The sequence below is a fragment of the Ctenopharyngodon idella genome, chromosome 12, assembly GCF_019924925.1.
Source record: "Ctenopharyngodon idella isolate HZGC_01 chromosome 12, HZGC01, whole genome shotgun sequence".
In the NCBI taxonomy this organism is placed as follows: domain Eukaryota; kingdom Metazoa; phylum Chordata; class Actinopteri; order Cypriniformes; family Xenocyprididae; genus Ctenopharyngodon; species Ctenopharyngodon idella.
In genome coordinates, this window is record NC_067231.1 from 8,224,801 (window position 1) to 8,247,386 (window position 22,586).

Here is a 22,586-nt window from a genome sequence, read left to right on the forward strand (position 1 = left end):
TTAGTCAGGAAGATGTGTCTGAGCAAGACTTCTGCATTACATGGACTTCAACCAAAAACAAGTTTAAAAACTGACCCAGTTTTTAGAAAATGTGACCTCATAGTCAGATTTCCACTAATGGTGCCTGTTTAGAGCAAACCGTGAAGAACATTAGGCAAGTTAAGACAGTGCCAGGATAACATGTTGGCATTGCAACTGAGCAAAGATCATCTTCGAATTATTGTTTCAGTGCATTGACATGAATTCCTTGTTGTTGAGACAGGAATTTTGCCAGCAGGGCTTCCCAAATGACCTTTAAGGGGAATTCCAGACAAATCAATCGGTCCCAAATTAAGTTGGATTCAGCCAACTAACTCAGACTCATTTTTTGCACATGTAAATGTATAGTGCTTCAAAAAAGTATTTGGACACTAGTACCACACTTTAAATGTCCAAATTTCATTGTATTACATATCAAGTGACTGATGTCTGCAAACTAGATGCTAGAACTTCAGAATTAACTTTAATTTTCTGCATCATTTTTGCAATGACTTTTAATTAATAGCTGTGGCAGTGGGTTTTTTTTTTTTTTTTTTTGGTGCATGAAGTCAGTTCGTACATCAAACCTACATTTTATGAAATATTTTTCTTGAAAAATTAGCTTAAGCTGTTTGTTTAAAATGAATACATCTTGATTCCCCTTGATTTGAACCACCGTCTCCGGCATGAGAGGCAGGCTCACTAAAAAGTACACTAAAGACAAGCGCCAGTCACTAGCGTGCCTTTTGAGGCCAGCGGAGTAAAGTTTACTCGCACAGCTCTTACTAGCTTGCCTCCTTTACACTCACCCCCTCTAAACTTCACTCCCATCCGAGTCACGGCATCAAATGTAACCAGTCCTACTCAACCTGCTCCGAGCAGGATTTGAACTGGCGTCTCCGGCATGAGAGGCGGGCACGATAACAAGGACAGTAAAGACAAGCGCCAGTCACTACCATGCCTCTTGAGGCCAGGGGAGTGAAGTTTACTCACACAGCTCTTACTAGCTTGCCTCCTTTACACTCATCCCCCTAAACTTTCCTCCCATCCGGGTCACGGCACCAAATGTAACCGGTCCTACCAAAGACTATAGAATAACACAAGACGCGTCACTCGTATTGTTCTGAATGGGAGAAAGTGCAACGCACAATATGGCGGAATAAGTCCCACCTTCTAAATAAGAGCCAATCGCCGATTGGTAAAGTCATCGCATCACTGCAGCAGCCGTTAGAAGCCCCGGTTCCTATAGAAACAGTCAGACGCGCGCCTCCGAAATGAGGCACAAGAGGACTGTGGACTGTGCATGCGCATTAGCTTGATCCAGCCTGAATAATACAATTTTTTGTCATGATTCGAGCGTTTAGAAACAGATTTCATTTGTGATTTCAAATATGAAATTTAATCGAAAGCTTTGCAAACAGCTTTGGAGAATTTGATGTTTCCCCATTGAAAGAGATAGGAGCTGAACTTGAATGCCCAAGAGGCATTTCAAAGATGGCCGCCGAGTGAAATTACTTGTCTTAAAGGGACTTTGGTCCTACTCAGCCTGCTCTGAGCGGGATTCGAACTGGCGTCTCTGACATGGGAGGTGGGCGAACTAACAAGGACGCTAAAGACACACGTCAGTCACTAGCATGTCTTTTGTGGCCAGGGGAGGGAGGTTTACTAGCATAGCTCTTACTAGCTTGCCTCCTTTACACTCACCCCTCTAAATCTCACTCCCATCCGGGTCATGGCACCAAATGTAACCGGTCCTACTCAACCCGCTCCCAGCGGGATTTCAACCGGCGTCTCCGGCATGGGAGGCGGCCGCGCTAACAAGGACACTAAAAACAAGCACCAGTCACTAGTGTGCCTCTTGAGGCCAGGGGAGGGAGGTTTACTCGCATAGCTTGCCTCCTTTACACTCACCCCCCTAAATCTCACTCCTACCTAGGTCACGGCACCAAATGTAACCGGTCCTACTGAACCAGCTCCAAGCGGGATTTGAACTGGCGTCTCCGGGAGGCGGGTACGCTAACAAGGATGCTAAAGACACGCGTCAGTCACTAGCGTGTCTTTTGAGACCAGGGGAGGGAGGTTTACTCGCACGGCTCTTACTAGCTTGCCTCCTTTACATTCACCCCTCTAAATCTCACTCCCATCCGGGTCATGGTACCAAATGTAACCGGTCCTACTCAACCCGCTCTGATTCGAACCGGCGTCTCCGGCATGGGAGGCAGGCACGATAACAAGGACGCTAAAGACAAGCGTCAGTCACTACCGTGCCTCTTGAGGCCAGGGGAGGGAGGTTTACTCGCACAGCTCTTACTAGCTTGCCTCCTTTAAACTCACCCCCTAAACCTCACTCCCATCCGGGTCACGGCAGGCTGTCATCAAACTTCCCATCAGCGTTAAACACAACTGCAGAAGGCTGTACATCTCAGCTGCCGTTTTGGGACTCCTTAATGACAGGGGCTTTCCTGAGACTGTAGTAAATTATAAAGCACTGTACTGTCAGGCAACAGAGTACTGTTTATGTAGTCATCTAATAACATGAAGCTACTAATAGCGAACATAACCCACATCAAATGAACATATCCCGCAAACTCAAAAATCTGAAAAAAAAAACAAAGGGCCCAGATAAAAGAGACAAGATTGAACATAGCCTTCTGTTGTGGTCACTCATACATAGTACAAAGAAGAAATTAGTGACTTGTAGCTCAGGGTTTTACTCTATTTTACTATTTTACTAGATTTTACATTTGCATATACTATTTTTCCCGGCAGCCAGAGATTATGTGGCATTGGCCTCTTTGGCCTTGTCCATAATACATAATTGAATCCCAATTACACACTAGGTAAGTCATTTCACTCTCTTTGTAGATTAGCTCGTTTATTTGGAAGGTGGGACTTATTTTACTAGAGCCAAGGTGTTCTGAGTGGTTGCTACTATAGGTTGTTCTGGGTGGTTATATACTGGTACAAATCTCTAGATATGCCTCAGGTCCTACTTCAATGTAAGTATATGGGATTTTATGGCTGTTTATCATCCACCAGGCCAAAAAGAAGAAGAAGAAGAAAAAAAAAAGAAAAATCATCTGATTGACCCAAGTATTAGAACAGTTCTCCCTATATTTGATACATAAATGTCCTCTAAATTATCAACATGATAAAAACTTTGCTGAAGAAAAAAAAAAAAAAACTGTTGTACACAATCTACTACATGCCTTCTGTCATCTGACTGAAAGTTTATACTTTTTTTAGCAAGTAAAAGGCCTTTTAGTATAATTCTAAAAATCTCCACCTTCAGGTTGTGGTAGGAGAAGTATCCTTCATGCCCACAGCACAAATGTAGCATGTTTTGCACATAGTCGTGATTCTTGTGCAACCATGCACCTCTGATATTATAGAAATCTGTAAACCAGAACTTTCTGAATGTGCATGACTTCACTAACAACCATCTAAAAGATCTATTTCATCTTTGAGACAACGTGTTTGGCAGACAAAAGAACAGCTGTGGAAAAAAGACAGCTGTGTGTATTCAGTCCTAGAGTGGAAATACATACAGTACAGACACACAGACCCTCCTGCCAATGTTTGCGTTGTGACCCAGATCTTATAAACATTAGACATACACGTTTTTAAACACCCACACACATACACTGGTCTTTTAGAAGTACCATGACCCAGATCTAAATGAAGATAATCCAGTGTTAGTCATCCTTACCAGTTATTTCTCCTCACTCCTCTTACCCTGATGTGGCCTGTCAAGACCTGTCCACAACATTTATGAGATACAAACTGGAACTCAAAGAGTAACATGCTCTAACATGCTCCACTGGCATCTGTTTTCCTCTGCATCTCTGCAGGGTATGCTTTTCTCATTGAAGGTTAGACTTCTTTCATACATACTGTATCTGCAGCAGGGCCGAAATTCTTGGGCCCGGAACAAAACCTTTATCACAGCTTCACAAACCAGTCTGGTTTTCCAGTTGTCCCACCTTATGAAGCCCTGTGCTACAGCATAACATGGATGCACATATTATGCACGTGTGGCTGATATGATAATTACTTTCATGCTATGGCTGATAACCGATGTACAGTGATAAAACAAAAACAAAACAAAAAAATGTTTCACTGTACTTTTCTAGTATTTTTGGCATAATAATTTATTTTCAATATTTAAGGCAAGACACTACGGGTGAATAGGGTAATAGGTAAAAATTTGAACAAACAGATATCATCATACTTTCCCCAGATTATTAAGGCAGATGTTTTGTATTAAAGTTTTCTGAAATCTTATGTTTGAAAATGCAAATGAGGTATTATCTAATTAAATATGCACTAATTTCCATACATTTCCAGAAAAGAAATCTGACCACTGGATAAAGCCAGGTTCAAAAATCTTGTTTCATTTTGCTGTAATATTAGAGTATGACAACAGGCAGAAAAATATACATTTTTAATGTAGTGTCTAGCCTTAAATTTATTATATATATAATTTAAACAAACTACACAGTATTATCTGTATCACGTTATGGACTCTAATTTTAAAATTCTGTTTTGTTTCCTTTAGTTCCTGTTTCCCCGCTCTATTTAGTTTCAGTTTTCTTGGTTACTGATTATGTCCTCATTTGTTTTTATGGTTACTTATGAATTTCACCTGTCTCTCTTTATGTTCGCCTTGTATTTATACTCTCTGTTCAGTTCAGTTCCTTGTTGGTTCTCGTTTCTACCTTATAACAGCGAAAACACGGATTGCCAGAACATTCCGTCAATGTCCGGGAAAGAGTTAAGTAGATATGAAGTAAATTCCTACAGGTATGTAAACTACAAGTGGACTACACAAAAATTCACATACTCAGAATTAGTAACATATCTGTTGTTTTATAAATCAAAATTTTCAAACAACGTAAGTTTATAATACAGTGTGTAAAACTGTGAAAAAAGTATTTAATAGGATACTCGATCAAAAGAGTAAACAACTACAAGCCAAGTATACTTAGAATACTTAATTATACTCGATCAAATATTGATAAATCTCGATCAAAAGATTGAGTACAAGTATAGGCCAAATGCACTTAGACTTTTCTGTCAGTATAAGTCAAGTATAATTAAGCGTAATTTTAAGTATGTTTTTGAGAAGTACATAAAAAAGTAGACTGAAAGTGTACTTATTTTAAAATAAGTATACTAATAGCACACTTGAATAAACTTCTTTTTTTGTAAAGGTTATAATAAAGACTCTATTTGATTTTCTTCGTTGTGTGCGTGCTTACCACAATTGTGACAATCAGCTTACATTATTGACCTTCTCAGATTTAAAAAAAAAAAAAAAAAAAATGGCTGATACCAATAAGAATACCGATACTGTGCATCACTCAGCAGTAGGCATGACTGAAAGCAGTTTCTGCTGTGACAGAGCTGTGACTCTGTACAGAAAATAAAGTGATTTATATTGTGTGTGGGCCATTTAAGAATTACAAACTTGACCAATATGTACTTGAGCAGTAGAATTACATTTACATCCAAATGAACCCAAACTTCAAGATGAAGCTATAAACTACTAAAAATCAAATCAAATTAGCTGAATAGAAAGTGCTTTGCGTGCCTATAACTGCAGGTGAAACTTGCATTGAGCTCAACAGAAGGATTTTTTCCCCTCCATTATTTTATGTGGCTTCATAAAAACATGCTATATAGCAAAAAAAAAAAAAAAAAAAAAATAAAAAAAAAATTCTAGGTGCATTTTCACTCTACTTTCTGCTAATTTCAACTAATTAAACTAATTAAACTCTAGACTTGCAATGCTGCTTCTGTGCTGCTGCTGCACAATGCTTATTGATACAGTCTGAATGAATACTGTAACATGTTAATATGAGCACATAGTAATGAACACATTGTTGGGTGCTGAAATGTAGATGTGAGATACTGGTCTGAACTACATCCAACAAGCCTTATTTTAACCCTTAATTGCATACCTTGTGTCTTTAGTGACCCAGGATGTCATTCACTACCCTCCTCCTCATTTATTTTTTAAAGTTAGGCATCAACCTTCTTAGTATTCCTCAATTAATTCATTATAAACAACATAACAAGAAAAAAAAAAAATTGTTTTCCCATTAATTTTTTGTAAAAATAGAATAGGGTAGCTAATGACCCGAGGTGTGTAACAGTGTATATTTTTTTTCTGCACAACAATAACTGAATCTTTGATGACTGAATAAGTGCAATTCACCTTTATTCCAAAAGGTGGCAATGTCTGATACACAATGATGAAGTGACGTTTCACTCATAGTTACCGCAGGCAGAAAACAAAAGAATAGGAAGTATCATCAGCAAAACTTAAAATGGTTTAGTGATTTACTGCAGAGCAAGTACTGAACGCAATCAGATATCAGTGTCACTTGATGCTGGATCTGGTGAAGAAGCTGTCAGCGATCAAAATATTGATTTTGAAGATGTTGAAAATGATATTTTTGAGAATATGTTTGAAATTGCGAATATGAGCCAGATGCTGAATGTACTGGGAAGTGATCTCTGATGAGACAGTGATGATAGTAGAAAACATCTGCTCAAACTCAAGCTCCAAAAGGTAACAAAATATGCTTTATTTTTTATACTCTAATATCAGAAGAGTTTTATATTATCGCGTTAGGTAGAGATCCATCCATGTTAGATATACTGTAGATCCGGGTCTCTAAAGACCTGAATATGTAATTATGATTTGTGAAGCATTCATGCATTTAAGGGTTAAAACAAGGTCAACGAGTCTCTCAGGCTGTTTTGGGGAAGTGAAATGATGTTGACGCAATATTCTCTCTGGTTTGAGGAACTGGCTAATTTGGTGGGAATAAAAATACAAGAATCAGATTAGATCGAGAAACACAGAATGAATCCCTGAGAAAGGACAGGTGCAAGTGCAGAAACTATGGAAGATTTGGTTTTCGAGAGAAGGGATCCATTGAGAGCTTCTTGACATTGCAAACAATCTGTAATGAGTTTGGAAATGACTTCCATCCAAAAATAACCAGGCAAACAAGGTAGTCGCCGTAACAACCCTGCAGCATATTTAAAAACAGCTTGAATGTTTCCCGTGTCTGTTCTGTCAAATCATTTTAAATTTGAAAAGGGATTCTGATATGGAATTCTCACTGGCGACAGAAACATGAACCAATCAACAAAGTCTGGCATGAAACTCCAGCTGAAAAGAATATGAGACAGTTACCCAATATAAATTATTCACAGTATGGCAGTGACTAAGCAGAATCTGAGCCAGAGAGGAAGGGGGAGTTATGAGTCCTGGGAGGAATGAGACAGAGACGTGGCACTGCTGTCTGCCAGCACAAGGGCCAGTAACTGTTACCAAACCATATCAAACCGTAACACCACTCATATTGTTAAGTAAGTCAAGTGTCACTTGTGGTCATAAGCTTTCTGGGTCACTGCTGCCTAGGCATTTTCAATGTGATGCAGTTATTGGTATATTTTAAGTTTAATCTGAATTGTAACTACATGCACATCTGAAGAGATGATGTAGCCCATGACAATTTTAAAATATTTTTAAAAGTATATTTTTTAAAAATTGTACTTGCAGATAGTATAATATTAATTAAATAAAAGGCCACTTAAGCATACTTAAAGAGAGAAGCGTTGTCTCTTTAAGTACACTTAAGTAGCCTTTTATTTGACTATGTTTTTTAACACACTTAAGTACACACTTTTTTAATAATGTCACATTAAAAGTATAAGTACTATACAAGGTAACACTTTATTTCGATGGTCCACTTTAGACATTCTACTAACTGGTAACTTTACAGCATGTCCACTAACTCTCATTAGCGTATTAGTAGACTTTCTGCTAAATATCTGTTAAGGCTTTAGTTTGATACACTCCCAACAGACATTCTACTGACTATAAGTAACTTTGCAATTACATATAAACTTATTCTACTAACCTGAACCCTAACACCTAAAGCGGACCATTATATGTTTTAATATATTTTTAGAAAAAATTGCAACTTCAATGTATTTAAAATATATTTAGAAATGAAATAGAAATGACATTAAAGTATATTTTAGTTTACCATAAATGCTTGTCAGTACATTCGGCAGTACACTTTAACTATTTTTCAAAGACAATAGAAGTAATTATGAATTTAAACTATAATGCATTTTTATTTAATTGTAAATAACATGCAATTAAGTGTCTGAAAACATTACATTACATTCACTTCTTTTAAAGTATATTATTTCCATAATTCCCTATTATTTTCATAAAGGAGCTATACCTGATTTTACCCTTAAATTTTTACCTTAAAGTTTTGTTGGCGTAACCTAATATATTTATGTTGACTCAGTAATGTTAAATAACATTTTTTATTTGAATAAAATCAATTAATTTAGACGTTACCAAATGAATCACATTTTTTAGTTTTTTTTTTTTTTTTTTCAATGTTCTTCTTCCTAAATAAATATCCTAAGTGTACTTCTTTTTCACAAGGTACACCCAGGAAGGCCAAAGTTAACCTTAGTTTAGATGTCAGAGAATATATTTTCTAGTGGAATGATGACACTTCAAGAATGTTCTTTATAAAACTATATATTTCAAAGAAAATTTGCATCCGCAATCTTTATTGTGTAGAAACCCTTTTTGTAAAAGCATTAAGGTGCTTGAGACTGCACTGTATTGTAAATATAGCATTGTTGATGTTTTACAGTCGAATTGTAATATGATCTTTTCATAAATTATATATATATATATATAATATATGTTTATATAAATAATTACCAACACATTTATTATATTTTATTATACTTACCTATTCAAGCTTACATCTCTAAGGAGTATAATGCATTATAACACATAATATACAGCACAAAATTGGTGTTGTTCATATGCTGTAATGCACTATATTTTTGAAGGGATAACCATAAAAAAGTATTATATGTAAGCAATAAGCTACGAGAGGCTGCGCTGTATTGTGAAGAAGTCACGGCTGAAGGGCGTTGTTAGGCGCAAAGCGGAGTGCCTGCAACCCCTTCAGCTGTGACTTATTCACGATACAGCACTAGCCTCGAGTACCATCGCTTTTATAAAACGGTTACCACACAATACAAATATTAAAGCCAAAGATATGTATCAATGCAACTTTCATGAAGTAAACTGTCACTAAAAGCTTTCCTTCCGCCAAAATAAAATAGTCCCTGACCGTGAACAGCAACAGAAGTTACATTATTACGCCATTAGATGGTGGCAAAGACTGTCTTTATGAGTGTGTCAGTCAGTAGCGAAGACTTTTACATTGAAAAGACTGAACTGTTGTGAACACGAAACAAGACGCAACTGACAAATGCTTTGAATAGCGCTGTTAGTCACGGGAAAACCCCTTAACTGTTAAAAGGACAAGATAATACATCAGACATTTAAACAGATTTTTTATTATGAACATAGGACTGACCTGAAGGAAATTCTAAATCTGAATGCAGGTAATACACTCGCTCACTCAATCTCTTTCTCACAACACTCTTCTCCGTAATACAGTACATTTCAATGAACAATATCAATTGAGAACACACAGTTTACGTTGCTAAGAGTGGTTGCTAAGGGTGTTGTGTAGTGATACACAGAACCGTTGGGTGAAGCGGTCATAGCCGTGTTCTATCGTGAATAAAACACAGCTATTGACCAATCAGAATCAAAGACAGGAACTAACCGTTTTATAATTTAAAACATACAATATATCATTGATTATACTGTAAACATCTTTATGTAGCTTGTTTTGTAGTCTGTTTATGCAAGCTTTTAGTAACATTTGAACATATTTTCTTTTGATGACAAATGTGCAAAATCCCATTTTTTAACTTTAGTATGTTACCTCCCCCCAACATAATGTGTTTATTGTGTTGTCAGTGTAATTTAATGTTATATGAGAAACTTTAATCAAAACCTTGTGTCTGGGGTCTAATTACTGTAAGTCAAAATGGTCTCTTCTTGTGTTTCCTGACTCTGCCTGGGTGTGGAGCCAGGTTTGTTTAGTGGAGCAATTCAACAAAGCTTATCTGAATCTGTCTCTTTTCCTGATACAGAAGTGCTTTCCTTTAAAACAGGGTCATTATCCTCTGAGCCAAGAAAAGCATATTTCTGCCCACTTCTATGCTTATTCTGGGCAAAAAATGGCATGAGTTAAAACTGATGTTTTTTGTTTTTCTTAGAATTCATTGCTGAATACCTTTCATCATGAAAACAATCTCAGATGCTAATTAAACAAGACTAGACATGTTATCCATATCTTGAAAGCAAATAACTGAGGCACCGTTCCAAAAGTAGTCCTCTGAGTCAGCATTCTACCTGAAATGGAACCTCATAAGGGAATGATCTGGAGTGCTCTACATAGGCAGCAACTGTGTATGTCACACAAATGTGGTGTGTTGAAGTCATGTTTGAAAGAATATATTTATGAGTTGAACGCACATGAATGTCAAGACTAAGTAGTAATTACAAGTGGGAAACTCTGAACTTTCTTTAAGCCCAGAGTGTCCGAGTCTGTAGCGTGTCAGTGAGCAATAGATGCAGGATCTGTATTGACGGTAAATTTGTTGATATGAATTTTGTTTTTGTTTTGTTTTTTTTATTTATAATAAAACTAGCTAAGTCCCATGTACAAAATATGATAGTATTGCACAACTACTATATAATATATAACGATTCAATGTACAGTACCTTCATGAATGAACACGCCCGATGTTTTTCCCCCATAATTTTGTAAAAGTAGTTAAAGGGTTCCAAAAAAAAAAAAAAAAAAAAAAGACTTTATATTCAACAATATCTAGTGATGGGCGATTTTAAAACACTGCTTCATGAAGCTTTGAAGCTTTGAAGTCATGTGATTTCAGTAAACAAGGCTTTGTTACATCATAAGTGTTTAGAAATTTCAATGGTTCACCACTGGGGGGCATGACTTTGGCAGTTTAATACCCGCTCCGAACCACTGATTCGAAACAAAAGATTTGTCAAGCTTCTAAGCTTCATTCTAAGCTTCATGAATCGCCCATCACTAGGTATTGTTGAATAAAGTCGTTATTTTGTTTTTTGGCACACAAAAAGTATTCTCGTCGCTTCATAACATTAAGGTTGAACCACTGTAGTCACATGAACTGTTTTAAATATGTCTTTAGTAGCTTTCTGGGCATCTGAAAGGGCAATGGAGGCCTCACCGAGCCATCGGATTTTATCAAAAATATCTTAATTTGTGTTCCGAAGATGAACAAAGGTTTTACGGGTTTGGAACGACATAAGGGTGAGTAATTAATGGCAGAATTTTCAATTTTTGGGTGAACTAACCCTTCCATACTGAATTTTCTTGTCAAAAAGGTACCATCTTTTTCAAATCAAAGTAACTTTAACGCACCTGACATCATAATTATGACTTCCCAATTTGTAAATATGAACTTCCCATGATGACTTGAACACACCAATAGTCTTCTCACACAAAGCGTATGGCAGAATAGAAATGGATTTCAATTGAGTTTGGCTTTAGCTTGTTGCTAATCTAATTAAACGATACTCTTTAAGATTATAGCACACATTATAGCACACACAAATATTAGGTAAAACTGTCAATTGTTTGTAATAGACTGAACTATTTTATGCTATAATTTTGGTATTGAATTAATTTAAATTGACATTTTCAAATTGACATTTTTCTTGCGTCATGCGCCATCTCAGTGGATTTTTCCACTGAGCTTGTTACCATGCATTATGAAATTGGTTTCTTCATCTAATGCTGTCCAAGAATTTGGGCAAAAGAAGGTATCTTGTGTTAAGGATCCTCCTTAGCACAGGAAGCAATGCCTTAAAATTATACCTATGTAGGCAGCTTACTGGGTTTTGGAACAGACTGAGAGTCTTAATATATATGGTATCCAAAAGTCCTTTGTGTGATATACTATATGAGCAGGTATGGACAGGTACTCACCGGAGCATCTATCTTGATGAGGGCAATATCTGCTTTCTCATCCACGTCTTTGATTTTGGCATCATAGGTGGCGCCAGTCTTCAGCTCGACCTTCACCCGATGTTTGTTGGCTACCACGTGAGCATTGGTTACAATCAGACCATCTTCAGACACCACGAAACCAGAGCCGCTGGCCACCGCCACTTCCCGCTTGGAGAACACCATTCTAAAAAAAAAAAGAAAATTGAAGAGGTTTTTGAAGATTACTTTTGATGAGAAACCCTCTTATAGTATGTCTACTTTCCACAGAGTAACAGCAAAGAATGATGGTCAATCAGCATCCTTGATTTGACTATATTTTCCAGCTAGACTTGAGACCAAGGATGAACTTCCTCTGACAAATGATTTGTGGAAAACTTGATGGATGTTCTCCAGATTTTTCACCGCAGTGCACGATTTCAACAGCCTAAAATTGAAGTTGGCTGTATTCTACAGTCTTATGCAATGATAAAGATATCATGATGTTTAAGAGAGAGATCCAATCTATTAATGTCTACAGTGAAGTGAAAAAAAAAAAAAAAAAAAAAAAAAAAAAAAATCCAATCAGATACTTCTTACAATAATATATAGAATAACAATGTTATTCAGTATATTGAGTATAAAACTGTGGGACATGCCATAAAAAATATTTTTTTACAAAGGGCTTGACACTTAAACTCGCATAACATGATTTAGCCATGAGGATAATATTCTTGGAACAACATCCTTGTTAATTAATCTTAGGTCAACCCCCCAACCTACTCCACAAATAAGAGAAAAATAATTGGTAGATGAGAATGTTGTTTCGGGACCAATATGGATGTAATCACGCTTACTTGGAAAAAGTCATCTGATATTGATGATAGAGGTCTATCAAAAGAAAAAAATAAAGAGGGAGTATCTATTTTTCCCAGTGTTGACTCATAAAGGCAGAGAAAGTTTAAGAAGATTCACAAAATTGAAAGTGCTCATGTTCAATATTAAAAATAAAGGTTCCAAGAACCACTTTTGTTTTCCCCAAAGAACCTTTCAAAGAAACAAAAATAACCATTTTTCTTAGGATGAAGAACATTTTAACAATCTAAAGAATCTTTTTCTACTACAAAGGACCTTTTGTGCAATGGAAAGTTTCTTCAAGGATGAAAGGATCTTCATGGAGCCAAAGATGCCAATGAAGAACCTTTATTTTTAAGAATGTTGTATTAAAGCAGGGGTGTCCACACTCTGTCCTGCTCCAACTTGCCTCAATACACCTGCCTGGAAGTTTCTAGTATGCCTAGTAGGACCTCGATTAGCTGGTTCAGGTGTGTTTAATTAGGGTTGGAGCTGAACTCTGCAGAACAGTGGCCCTCCATGAGCAGGATTGGACACCTCTGTGTTAAAGGGTGTGTTCACACTTGGCGGGTTTCGGTCAATTAAAACAAACTCTGGTGCGATTGCTTTGTTAGTGCAGTGCAATTAAACAAGTATCCAAACCCTGGTGGGCACCAAAGAAGTGGCTTCCAAACGAACTCTGGTGTGGTTTGACTGAAATATAAATGCATCACAGACCAAAGACATCTAAACAAACCAAAAAAAGAATGTGATATCACAAGATGCGACCCTTAAAAGGACAGAATGTTAAGCATTACCTGTTTTTTCTCATCATAGGAGCTACGTTGCCCATTACAGTTCAGTAACTTCAGTACAGGTGTTGGAAATGCCATCTTCTGGCAGCAGATCTTCATTTGTGTGCAATGGAGGATTTCCTGGTGCTGTTTTGACTCCTTTACACATTTTTATAATCGCTTTGTAAGTTCTCAGCTGGTAAAATACCAACAATGTTTGTTCATACAACGAGTGCATTTAGCCCAGCACACAGCATTGTGTTGGATGTTCAGTAAGATCCGTCACAAAATATGCGTCATAAAAGCTTTGTATCTTTAGGATCGGTGCTAAAAATGACAGTGTGAACTCTAAGTGAACCACAACTAAATGTATAATTTTCTTTTTGACCAAAAGCACCAAGAAAATCAACTACAAGTTTGAACAGACCCAAAGATAGTCCTGATTCTAGGAGACATAAGATCATTGATTAATGGAGTATGTGATTCAAGATACATACTTGCGGAACAGCTCAATGTGAACCACAGCTGGAGCGATCTTCTCCACCACATCAGCGATGAAGTTATATTTGTGCCGGAGACTATCTGGATTGTCCTCGTGGCCTGGAGAACACATGGAAAACAAAGAGTCAGATTATACCAGTATGGTACAGCAAATAAACTGTGTTAAATTTAACCCAATTATTTTTTAATTGAATTGAAGATAATTCTAATTCTAATCATTATTTATTCTATAAAACTGGATTATGGATTGGGCCAGTGGTGTCAGGAAGTTGTACACCAAGGTCCTCAGTGCACGGAGCTTCAGGGCCATCCCTGGGGCATGGGGCAGGGCCCAGTGCAAGTTAGGGGAAGCGGGCCCCCCTAGTTTACGATTGCTATCGCGTTCCTGGGGCAGAGTATAGGGTCCATGGCCCACGCTTGAGGTTGCACCACCCTAAGGATGGCGCTGTGGAGCTATAATGTGCCTACCAAAACCACACGTTTTTTACCAATTCACCATTTTTTCTTCTTCAAGAAGCTGTTTCACTCAGATATACATCACAATAGGGAAGAAAAGACTATCACAGTTTCCATTTCAGGCAACTTTCCATTTCAACATGACAGCCAACGGAAAAACACAGATTTTGGTAATTCACTTCATTTTTTCAATTAATGATATATACAGTTATATGTTGTAAAACATACAGGCATCCCGTAACACCAGAAACACCGTCTGGCATTTCTGGCAACCACAGCTGCCAGCTTTTTACTGTAAATTGTTTTACAGTTGTTTTAAAAATATGTTTTACAGTTTGCAGTATTTACAAAATAATTAAATAAATGGACGTGAAATATTGATTTGAATTGAAATTGTTTCTTTATATAAGAGGAAAGAAAGATTAGTGTGCTGTGAAAAACATAAAACCAGCACAGCTATGTAGGAATGTCTTGCTAGGAGACAACATTATACAAAAATATTTGACCACAGACCTCAGCTGATCTCAAACAGGAACTGGAGAGAGCTATTAAACTAGAATTATTCCATAAAACACCAGCAGACCTAAAACTGCTTATAAAAAAGCAAAATGAATGAGACAAATGTGATTATTTTGGGAAACAGAGGTTGACTTGTCTAGGCTATGATGCATCCTTAAAGTCACAGTAAGTCAGAAAGTGCTTATAAAACTTGGCTTCGAGTCAAAACCTTTTATAACTTTGCACATGTAACACTATCTTTTACCTTGCATAACCCTCCTTTCACAACATCTGCACTGCCCCCTTGTCCATGTTAGGTAGCGTGCTATTTGTTTCTTCCCTGAAGGTCTGGGGTACATCTGTATGTATCCACTGTTTGAAATCCCCGGTGATAAACACCAAAACTTTTATGACCTTTTTTTTTTTTTCTTTCATTTCTGGGAGATGCTTGAATATTTGGGTTATAAAAGAGAGTAATTACTATAATGTAACACAGATGGGTAAAACACCATTGCGGGCTTGCCAAATCAAACACCGCCTACAACATTAGTGTGGAATTAACAAATCATATATATACTCTGTTGTCTTGTCTGGTATTATGAATAATATCAGATGCTAACTTCATGGGAAATGTCTTTTCTTAATGATACTTGACAACCTCTGGGAGATTGAGTAAATCCTAGTCTTCTAAGTTGAAAATTGGTTGTAAATAGGAACTACATTTTACTATTGTAGAAGCACGCCGCTAAAAAAAATTGTAGGCTTATATAACTGATTGCCATTCCCTGTAGCACATCCCATCATGACTCTGGAATCTTGATAATGGAATTGTTTTTCCTCCCTCATAATATGGCTCCACATCTGTAGAGGGTTTAGCACGTTTAAAGCGAGAGAACATTTCGTTTGTTATGTCATAACTGGCACAAAATGTAACATTTATGCAACCCACATAAGAGTCATGTTTTATGTGAAAAGTACAAATAATGATTCTATATGTTTTAGGGACATGGGGAAAAAGGTCAGGAAATGGCCGCATGGACATCTGCTCTTTGCAAGTGATACATTAACAAACTGAAAAGAAAATATCATAACATTTCATCAAAAGCCTTCTGGTAGTGGGCATTAGGAGTTCAAACTCTTTTTGGCTAATTTCACAAATTCGCTCTGTTCAAAAACCTAGTGAGCATCTGGTTGAGTAAAACAATGGCTGCGTCCGAAATCACATACTCTCTTGAGTAGGTACTTATATTGAATAAGAATCACGACCGCTAAAAAAGTACATTCTAGTATGAATGTGAGTAGAACGTAATCCGGACATTCTACATTCGTCATGTTGTCATTATCATGTGACCTACTAGCGTCAGTTACATCGCTTCACTGCCATACACAAATCCTCTCCCATGGCCTCATGGGATAATAAAGTGTCCATCGTATGCACACTTCAGAATCTCAGTGGAAGTAGTAGGTCAAACGGGTACTTTTTGCCTACTTTTTTATGAGTACTTCTTTTGTCATATACTGTTTTTCATCTACTATATAGTAGGGAAGTATGCTATTTCGATTGCAGCCAATGTATCTTAGAATGTGAAAATCATTTGCCTTGTAATGCTGTTTATGTAGACGGCTCACTGTATCATTGTTATATATTTTATGTTGTTTTGTGATGTCTTTCCTTGTGAAAAAGAAGTACACTTCAGCATACTTTTAAAAAGAATAAATAATTTAAAAGAACATACTTAAATGTAAACTGAATGTTTTCGGACACTTAATTGCATGTTATTTACAGTTGAACTTAAAGGCCTATACACACCGGGACGAATCTCGCAACACGCTTATCGCCAGCGTTTTTCGAGACGATTTTCGTGTTCATACCCAAGCGTTTTTCACTGGCAATGCGCCGAGTGAACGTGCAAATTCACTCCCTGACAGTATATGGCGCTTGTGCTAAACGGTAGTACAAATAAACATATTTATGATATTAATAGAATTAAATAAGATGAAAATACAGATATAAAATGGCATATATGGCGTATACATGACATGAGGAGATGGTAGTCAGAAACGGTAGTGCAAATAAGACAATGACAGTAGTGCAAGTGAACGGTAGTGCAAATAAACATATTTATGAAATAGACATTCTTAACTATATTTCTTGAATGTTTAAGGGGAAAAAAAAACTACAGAAAAAAAAAAAATACAGAAATAAAATGGCATATAATACACATCTATTGGTGTGGCCAAGAACTGGCAGAGCACCCATAGTTTGTAGGGGTCTTCCTCGTCTACTTACTTCCTCTTTGTTGTCTTGGTATCAATGTGTGCTCGGCAAGACCGTTTTGTGCTTGGGCGCCACCAAGTCGCGTTTTACTGTAACTTCAGCAGCTCCAGGCACGTGAACAAAAGTGGCAATCTCATTGGTCGGCCAGTTTTTAATGCGGCGCGTCAAACCAAAAAAACTAACCCGAGGCGTTTTTTTAAAAAATGACATTTTACGCCTGCCGTTTTTCGCGTTGGTGTGCTCACACACATTGGCGCCCTTTGTTTAATCACGAGGCGTTAAACGTCGGCGATAATCACACGTGATATTCGTCCCGGTGTGTACAGGCCTTAAGAGTGTTTTTTAAGTACCCACTTAAGTTAAACTTATGTATGTAATTTCATAATTACCTCTATTTTGTCTTTGAAATATGGTTAAAGTGTACTGTTGAATATACTGACAATCATTTATGGTAAACTAAAATATACTTCAGTGTCATTTCTATTGTCACTTATCAAGTATTTAAATATATTTTTAATTACACATTTGAAATTATGAAGTTGCAATTTAGTACATTTAAAAACTTTTTGTTTAAAATGCCATATCAAAAAACACATTACAGTTAAAATTAATACCATGTGTTATCATGTGCTTTATGACACATCAAGATAAGAACTTGTCATTTTAAATGTAGGCTACTTTTAAATGTTTAATTTGACATTATTACAAAGTGCACTTTTTTTTTTAAGTGTGTTAAAGGGATAGTTCACCCAAAAATGAAAATTCTGTCATCATTTACTCACCTTCAAGTTGTTCCAAACAATTTATTTCTTCTTCTGAACACAAAAGAAGATATTTTGAAGAATGTCGGTAACCAAACAGTTGATGGACCCATTGACTTCCATTATAGAAGTCAGTGGGGCCCTGGGCTTGTTTGGTTACCCATATTCTTCAGAATATCTTCTCTTGTGTTCAGTGAAAGAAAGAACCTCATACAGGTTTGGAACAACTTGAGGGTGAGTAAATGATGACAGAATTTTCATTTTTGGGTGAACTATCCCTTTAAGAATCATAGTGATAAAAGTGCACTCTCTTTAAGTACCCTTTTTATTATTATTTCATTAGTGTTATATTACCTGCAAGTAGTTTTTAAAATATACTTTAAAAATATACTTTTAAGATTTGAGTACACAACAAGTGCACATTCAATACAATTAATTGCATTTCTTTTTAACAAGGTTTATGTATTATGTGCCCTTTAAGTGGAGTTGGAAATATCATAATTCCAAGAATGAATGACCAAGAGAAGTTGTATTTACAAGTGGGAAACTTTGAATTATGATAAAAGAGTTGTGATGTTGGAAGGGATGTGTTGATTTGAAACATGGTGGAAACACTGATCTACTCTAGATAATATAATTAAATATTTCTACTATATTTATATATGAGATCAGTGAGTGGAAAGCAAATCTGTAGTGAATGAGGTAAAGTTAACATATGAAAACTTCTCAACCATCAGAGATAAATGCCTCCTGATCTCTCATTCCTTCTGCTCTGTTGTCCTTGATTACCCATCTGGAGGAAAACTTATCACCTTGTATAAAAAAGCATATTTTTCCGGACACAGAGCCACTGAATTTCTGAAATGAAAATGACTGTGGGAATATCCAAAGAGACTCCTCTCTCAGTACACTACTGATTACACTGTTATGAAAACAGCTGGACACATCTGTGCTACTAGATTTTCATATAATTTCAAAATGAAACATAATTTTGCATCAAATGACACAAAGCCTGGACAAACACCCTGCAAATTATTTTTTCTTCCTTTGTTAGTGTAAAGCAACTGTATCTGTTGCATGTATAAAGAATAAAATTAATAGCCAAAACAAAAATAGCAAAAATAAACCATATTATTAAAAGTCACAGGTTAGATGTAAATTTATTTATCATACAATTCTTCATTTAATTACTTTTAGGTTAATGAGTTTTACGAAAGTCAGTCATTTTTTGCAAATACTGTACCATGAAAATAAAATAATAGAACATTAAAATATTTTGTTTGTTAATGTTGGATGATAGCGATATCCAGAGTCATAGAGTATAATTTATGAATCATAACCCTGGTCGCACAAGATGTGCCATTTAAAATTACAAAGGGCATAATGCATATACATTGTAAAAATGATTTTTTCTAAAGCTGTCAATAACACAAAGACAATTGGAGTATGTTTAACAAGAAAATACTATTTTAGTCTTTCTACTTGAAAATTTCATGTTTAATTCAGTGTTAAAGCCTGTTCACACCAAGGACGATAACAATAAAGATAAAGTTCTAAAAATCGTTCTAAATATAAAAAAATAGCAGAGTCCACCACAACTATAACGATAACAGCACAGAGAAACGATATCGTTGGAATCACTTTCAGAATGATTTTTTTTTTCCAGCAGATGAATGATAAGAACATTGACAGCCAATCAGAATCCATCCTGCTTTAAAAGCTTGAGCATTTAAAGCGGCAGATGACATGAAGTGCGTGCTTAGAATAAACAGAACAATATTGTGCATTGTTGTGGATGCTAATATAGATATCATTACACAGTAAAAAGTAACGCTATATCTACTCCATAAAATTTTGGCAAGCAATATTATTAATTAAATTCAACAAATAGAATTGAGTTAGGATTAATCAAATTAATTCCTTAAATGTCTACCATTTAAAATTAGTAAAATTTAAGTAAAACTTAAACAAAAATATCTGAATAACAGACAGACGAGTTGAATTAAGAACTCAAAAATGAATTAAAAAGTCTTTATTTTATATTGCCAACATTGAGGACAAGTAAAATCACTGAAGGAAAGAGAAACACATGAATTAACAGAGGTTTAGATGTTGATGTTGATTTTATTGAAAATGTTTGGTCGCCATTATGGTGATCAGTGTTTCATTTAGTTGGTCAGTTTGTGGTTTTTGTAATGGTGTTTGCTAATTTTATACATTTTAAATGGTTGATTTTTAAGGAATTAATTTGATTAATTCTCACTCAATTCTTATATGTTGAATTTAATTAATAATATTGCTTGTAATCTGTTGCCACAATTTTATTGAGTAGAGCGTATTACTTTTTACAGTGTAAAGTTATCTTTATAGAGTTATCCTTGGTGTGAACATGCCTTTACTTGTCATTTTCTTGTAAATTCTCAGCCTGGTCTCATTGTTAATACGTAGGTATTAATACGTAACTTTCAAAGACACAAAACGTATATTTTTGTACGTTTAGAAAGGTGCTAAAACGTACAATATTGACGTAATTATGGCACTAAAACGTAAAAATACGTTTTTTACAGCGAAAAAACGTAAAATATTTACGAATCTTATCATGTCTTAAAGATATATGTACAATTTCCCTTTTATCGTTTTGTAGATAAATGTAAGATCTCTAAACCCCATCCCGAACCTAAACCTACCCATTTTATACAGAATGTTAAAAGAATAAAACATAATGGGCAGAAATGTGTAGGAAAATGACAATTTTAGTAAAAATATAACATCAAAACGATATTTTGAGCCACTAATCCTACACCTACCCCTAAACCTACCCATAACCATTTCTTTAAACTACATACTAATATAAATAAAAGAATGACAGACAAACAAGCGTAATCACAATAATTTATTTTTTTTGCGAAAATGTCAAAAGTGGTACCAAAAGTAGTTCAAATGATGATGAGTTCCAGTCACAGTCCTCTCTGGCGGTAATAGTTTTTTATAGGGTACAGAGCAGAATTTAACTTATTAATCCATGAAAATATGATGAATCCGGCTTCTCTCCGTGAAGGCGCGACACTCATTTCAAATGTCAATCCACTGAAACTCGGCATGTCGTAATCTGTGACGAAGCAGGTGAGAACCAATGAGCGTTTGATATCAGTGCCGTAAACCATGTCGTAACTTCTCTAGGGTGGCGCTACTTTCAAATTTGAATCATAACGAGCGCAAGCTTTAACTGTGATGGTCGCTGTTGCTGAGAATCAAAATGAAGATCGATGGATAAAGGGCTGAATTTGGATCTGTTCCTTACAAACATATGGATTCTAAAGATATGGAGTACAGCGAACAAATAAAATTGATGTGATTTGTGAATTTATGTTGTGTTTTGGTGTATCTTATGGTTGTATTGTCAGTCACTGCATAGGAGAAAACGCCTTCTGTGTCTCACAGCAAACAAACTAAATATTACAAAATGGTTAAACAATTACAGAAAATTTATTCATAAGGTTTTAAATTGTAGTCTTGTTTAACATTATGCAATCCTCCGAAACGAGCAGCACAAGTCACGAACAGAAATGTTATTTAAGTAGATGAGTAAACTGCTTTCAATAAATTCGACTAAAAACAACATTAAATCATTAAAGCCACGATTTTAATATTAATACATGGGAATGCATATACATTCACACTTTACGTTACATGATTTACGTTTTTATTGCTGTTAATACGTAAGTATTTTTACGTTTTAGTCCTCTAAATACGCCAATGTTGTACGTTTTTGTGTGTATGAAAACGTAAGTAAATGAACGTGTGTTAGAACCACAATTTACGTAAAAATACACACGTATTCTCATGAGATCACGTTGAAATTCTGCACCATTTTTTTTTTTTTTTCAGTATTAAGCAAAACCGTTCAACCAGTATGTATATTCGTAAATTATGTAATAGGCTGATATAGCATTGTAATGACATCATAATCCTCACAAATTTAACCTGTGTTAACTTGTTGTGAAAGAAGAGCTAGTATCCTGGCACAAATGTTTACATTTAGAAACTAATCCGGTCGACTCTTTAGTTAAATTCAGTTATTTTATTATGTTTTGTTTGTCATATCATGATTGGTATCTGATGGCCACCAGACTCTGTTTGAACATGTTTTTTAGATTACAGCTTGCAAGTTATGAATCATGTGGAAACTCAGAATTCAAATATTCCAGGTGAAATTTGGGCCAGTTTGGGAAAACTGTCGTAGATGCACTATGCAAATGTCATTAGCCCTTATGTGAACTTCCAGTGCCTATGTCATCGCTGCCTGTGCCAGCTATAGTAGGAAGGCTTGCAAATAGACTTAAAGACAGCTGTGATGTAATGTCGTTTGTGTGCTATTAGTAGGTCACATCCTATTGGCTTAAACAGAGAGAGATGATTCCTTACCAGCAGTAGCATGAGTGCAGCCACATGTTTTTTCATCTTTCAAGAGCACAGTGTTAAAGGTTAT

General features: G+C 35.9%; 1 protein-coding gene across 1 annotated transcript in view; it reads right to left on the reverse strand.

Annotated features, from left to right (window-relative positions):
* The window catches only part of htra1b (HtrA serine peptidase 1b), a 50,093-nt gene that overhangs the window by 20,791 nt on the left and 6,716 nt on the right, over positions 1–22,586 (reverse strand). The window contains 2 exon segments of the mRNA XM_051915318.1: positions 11,979–12,183; positions 14,101–14,203. Coding sequence (XP_051771278.1) covers positions 11,979–12,183; positions 14,101–14,203 — 308 coding nt within the window.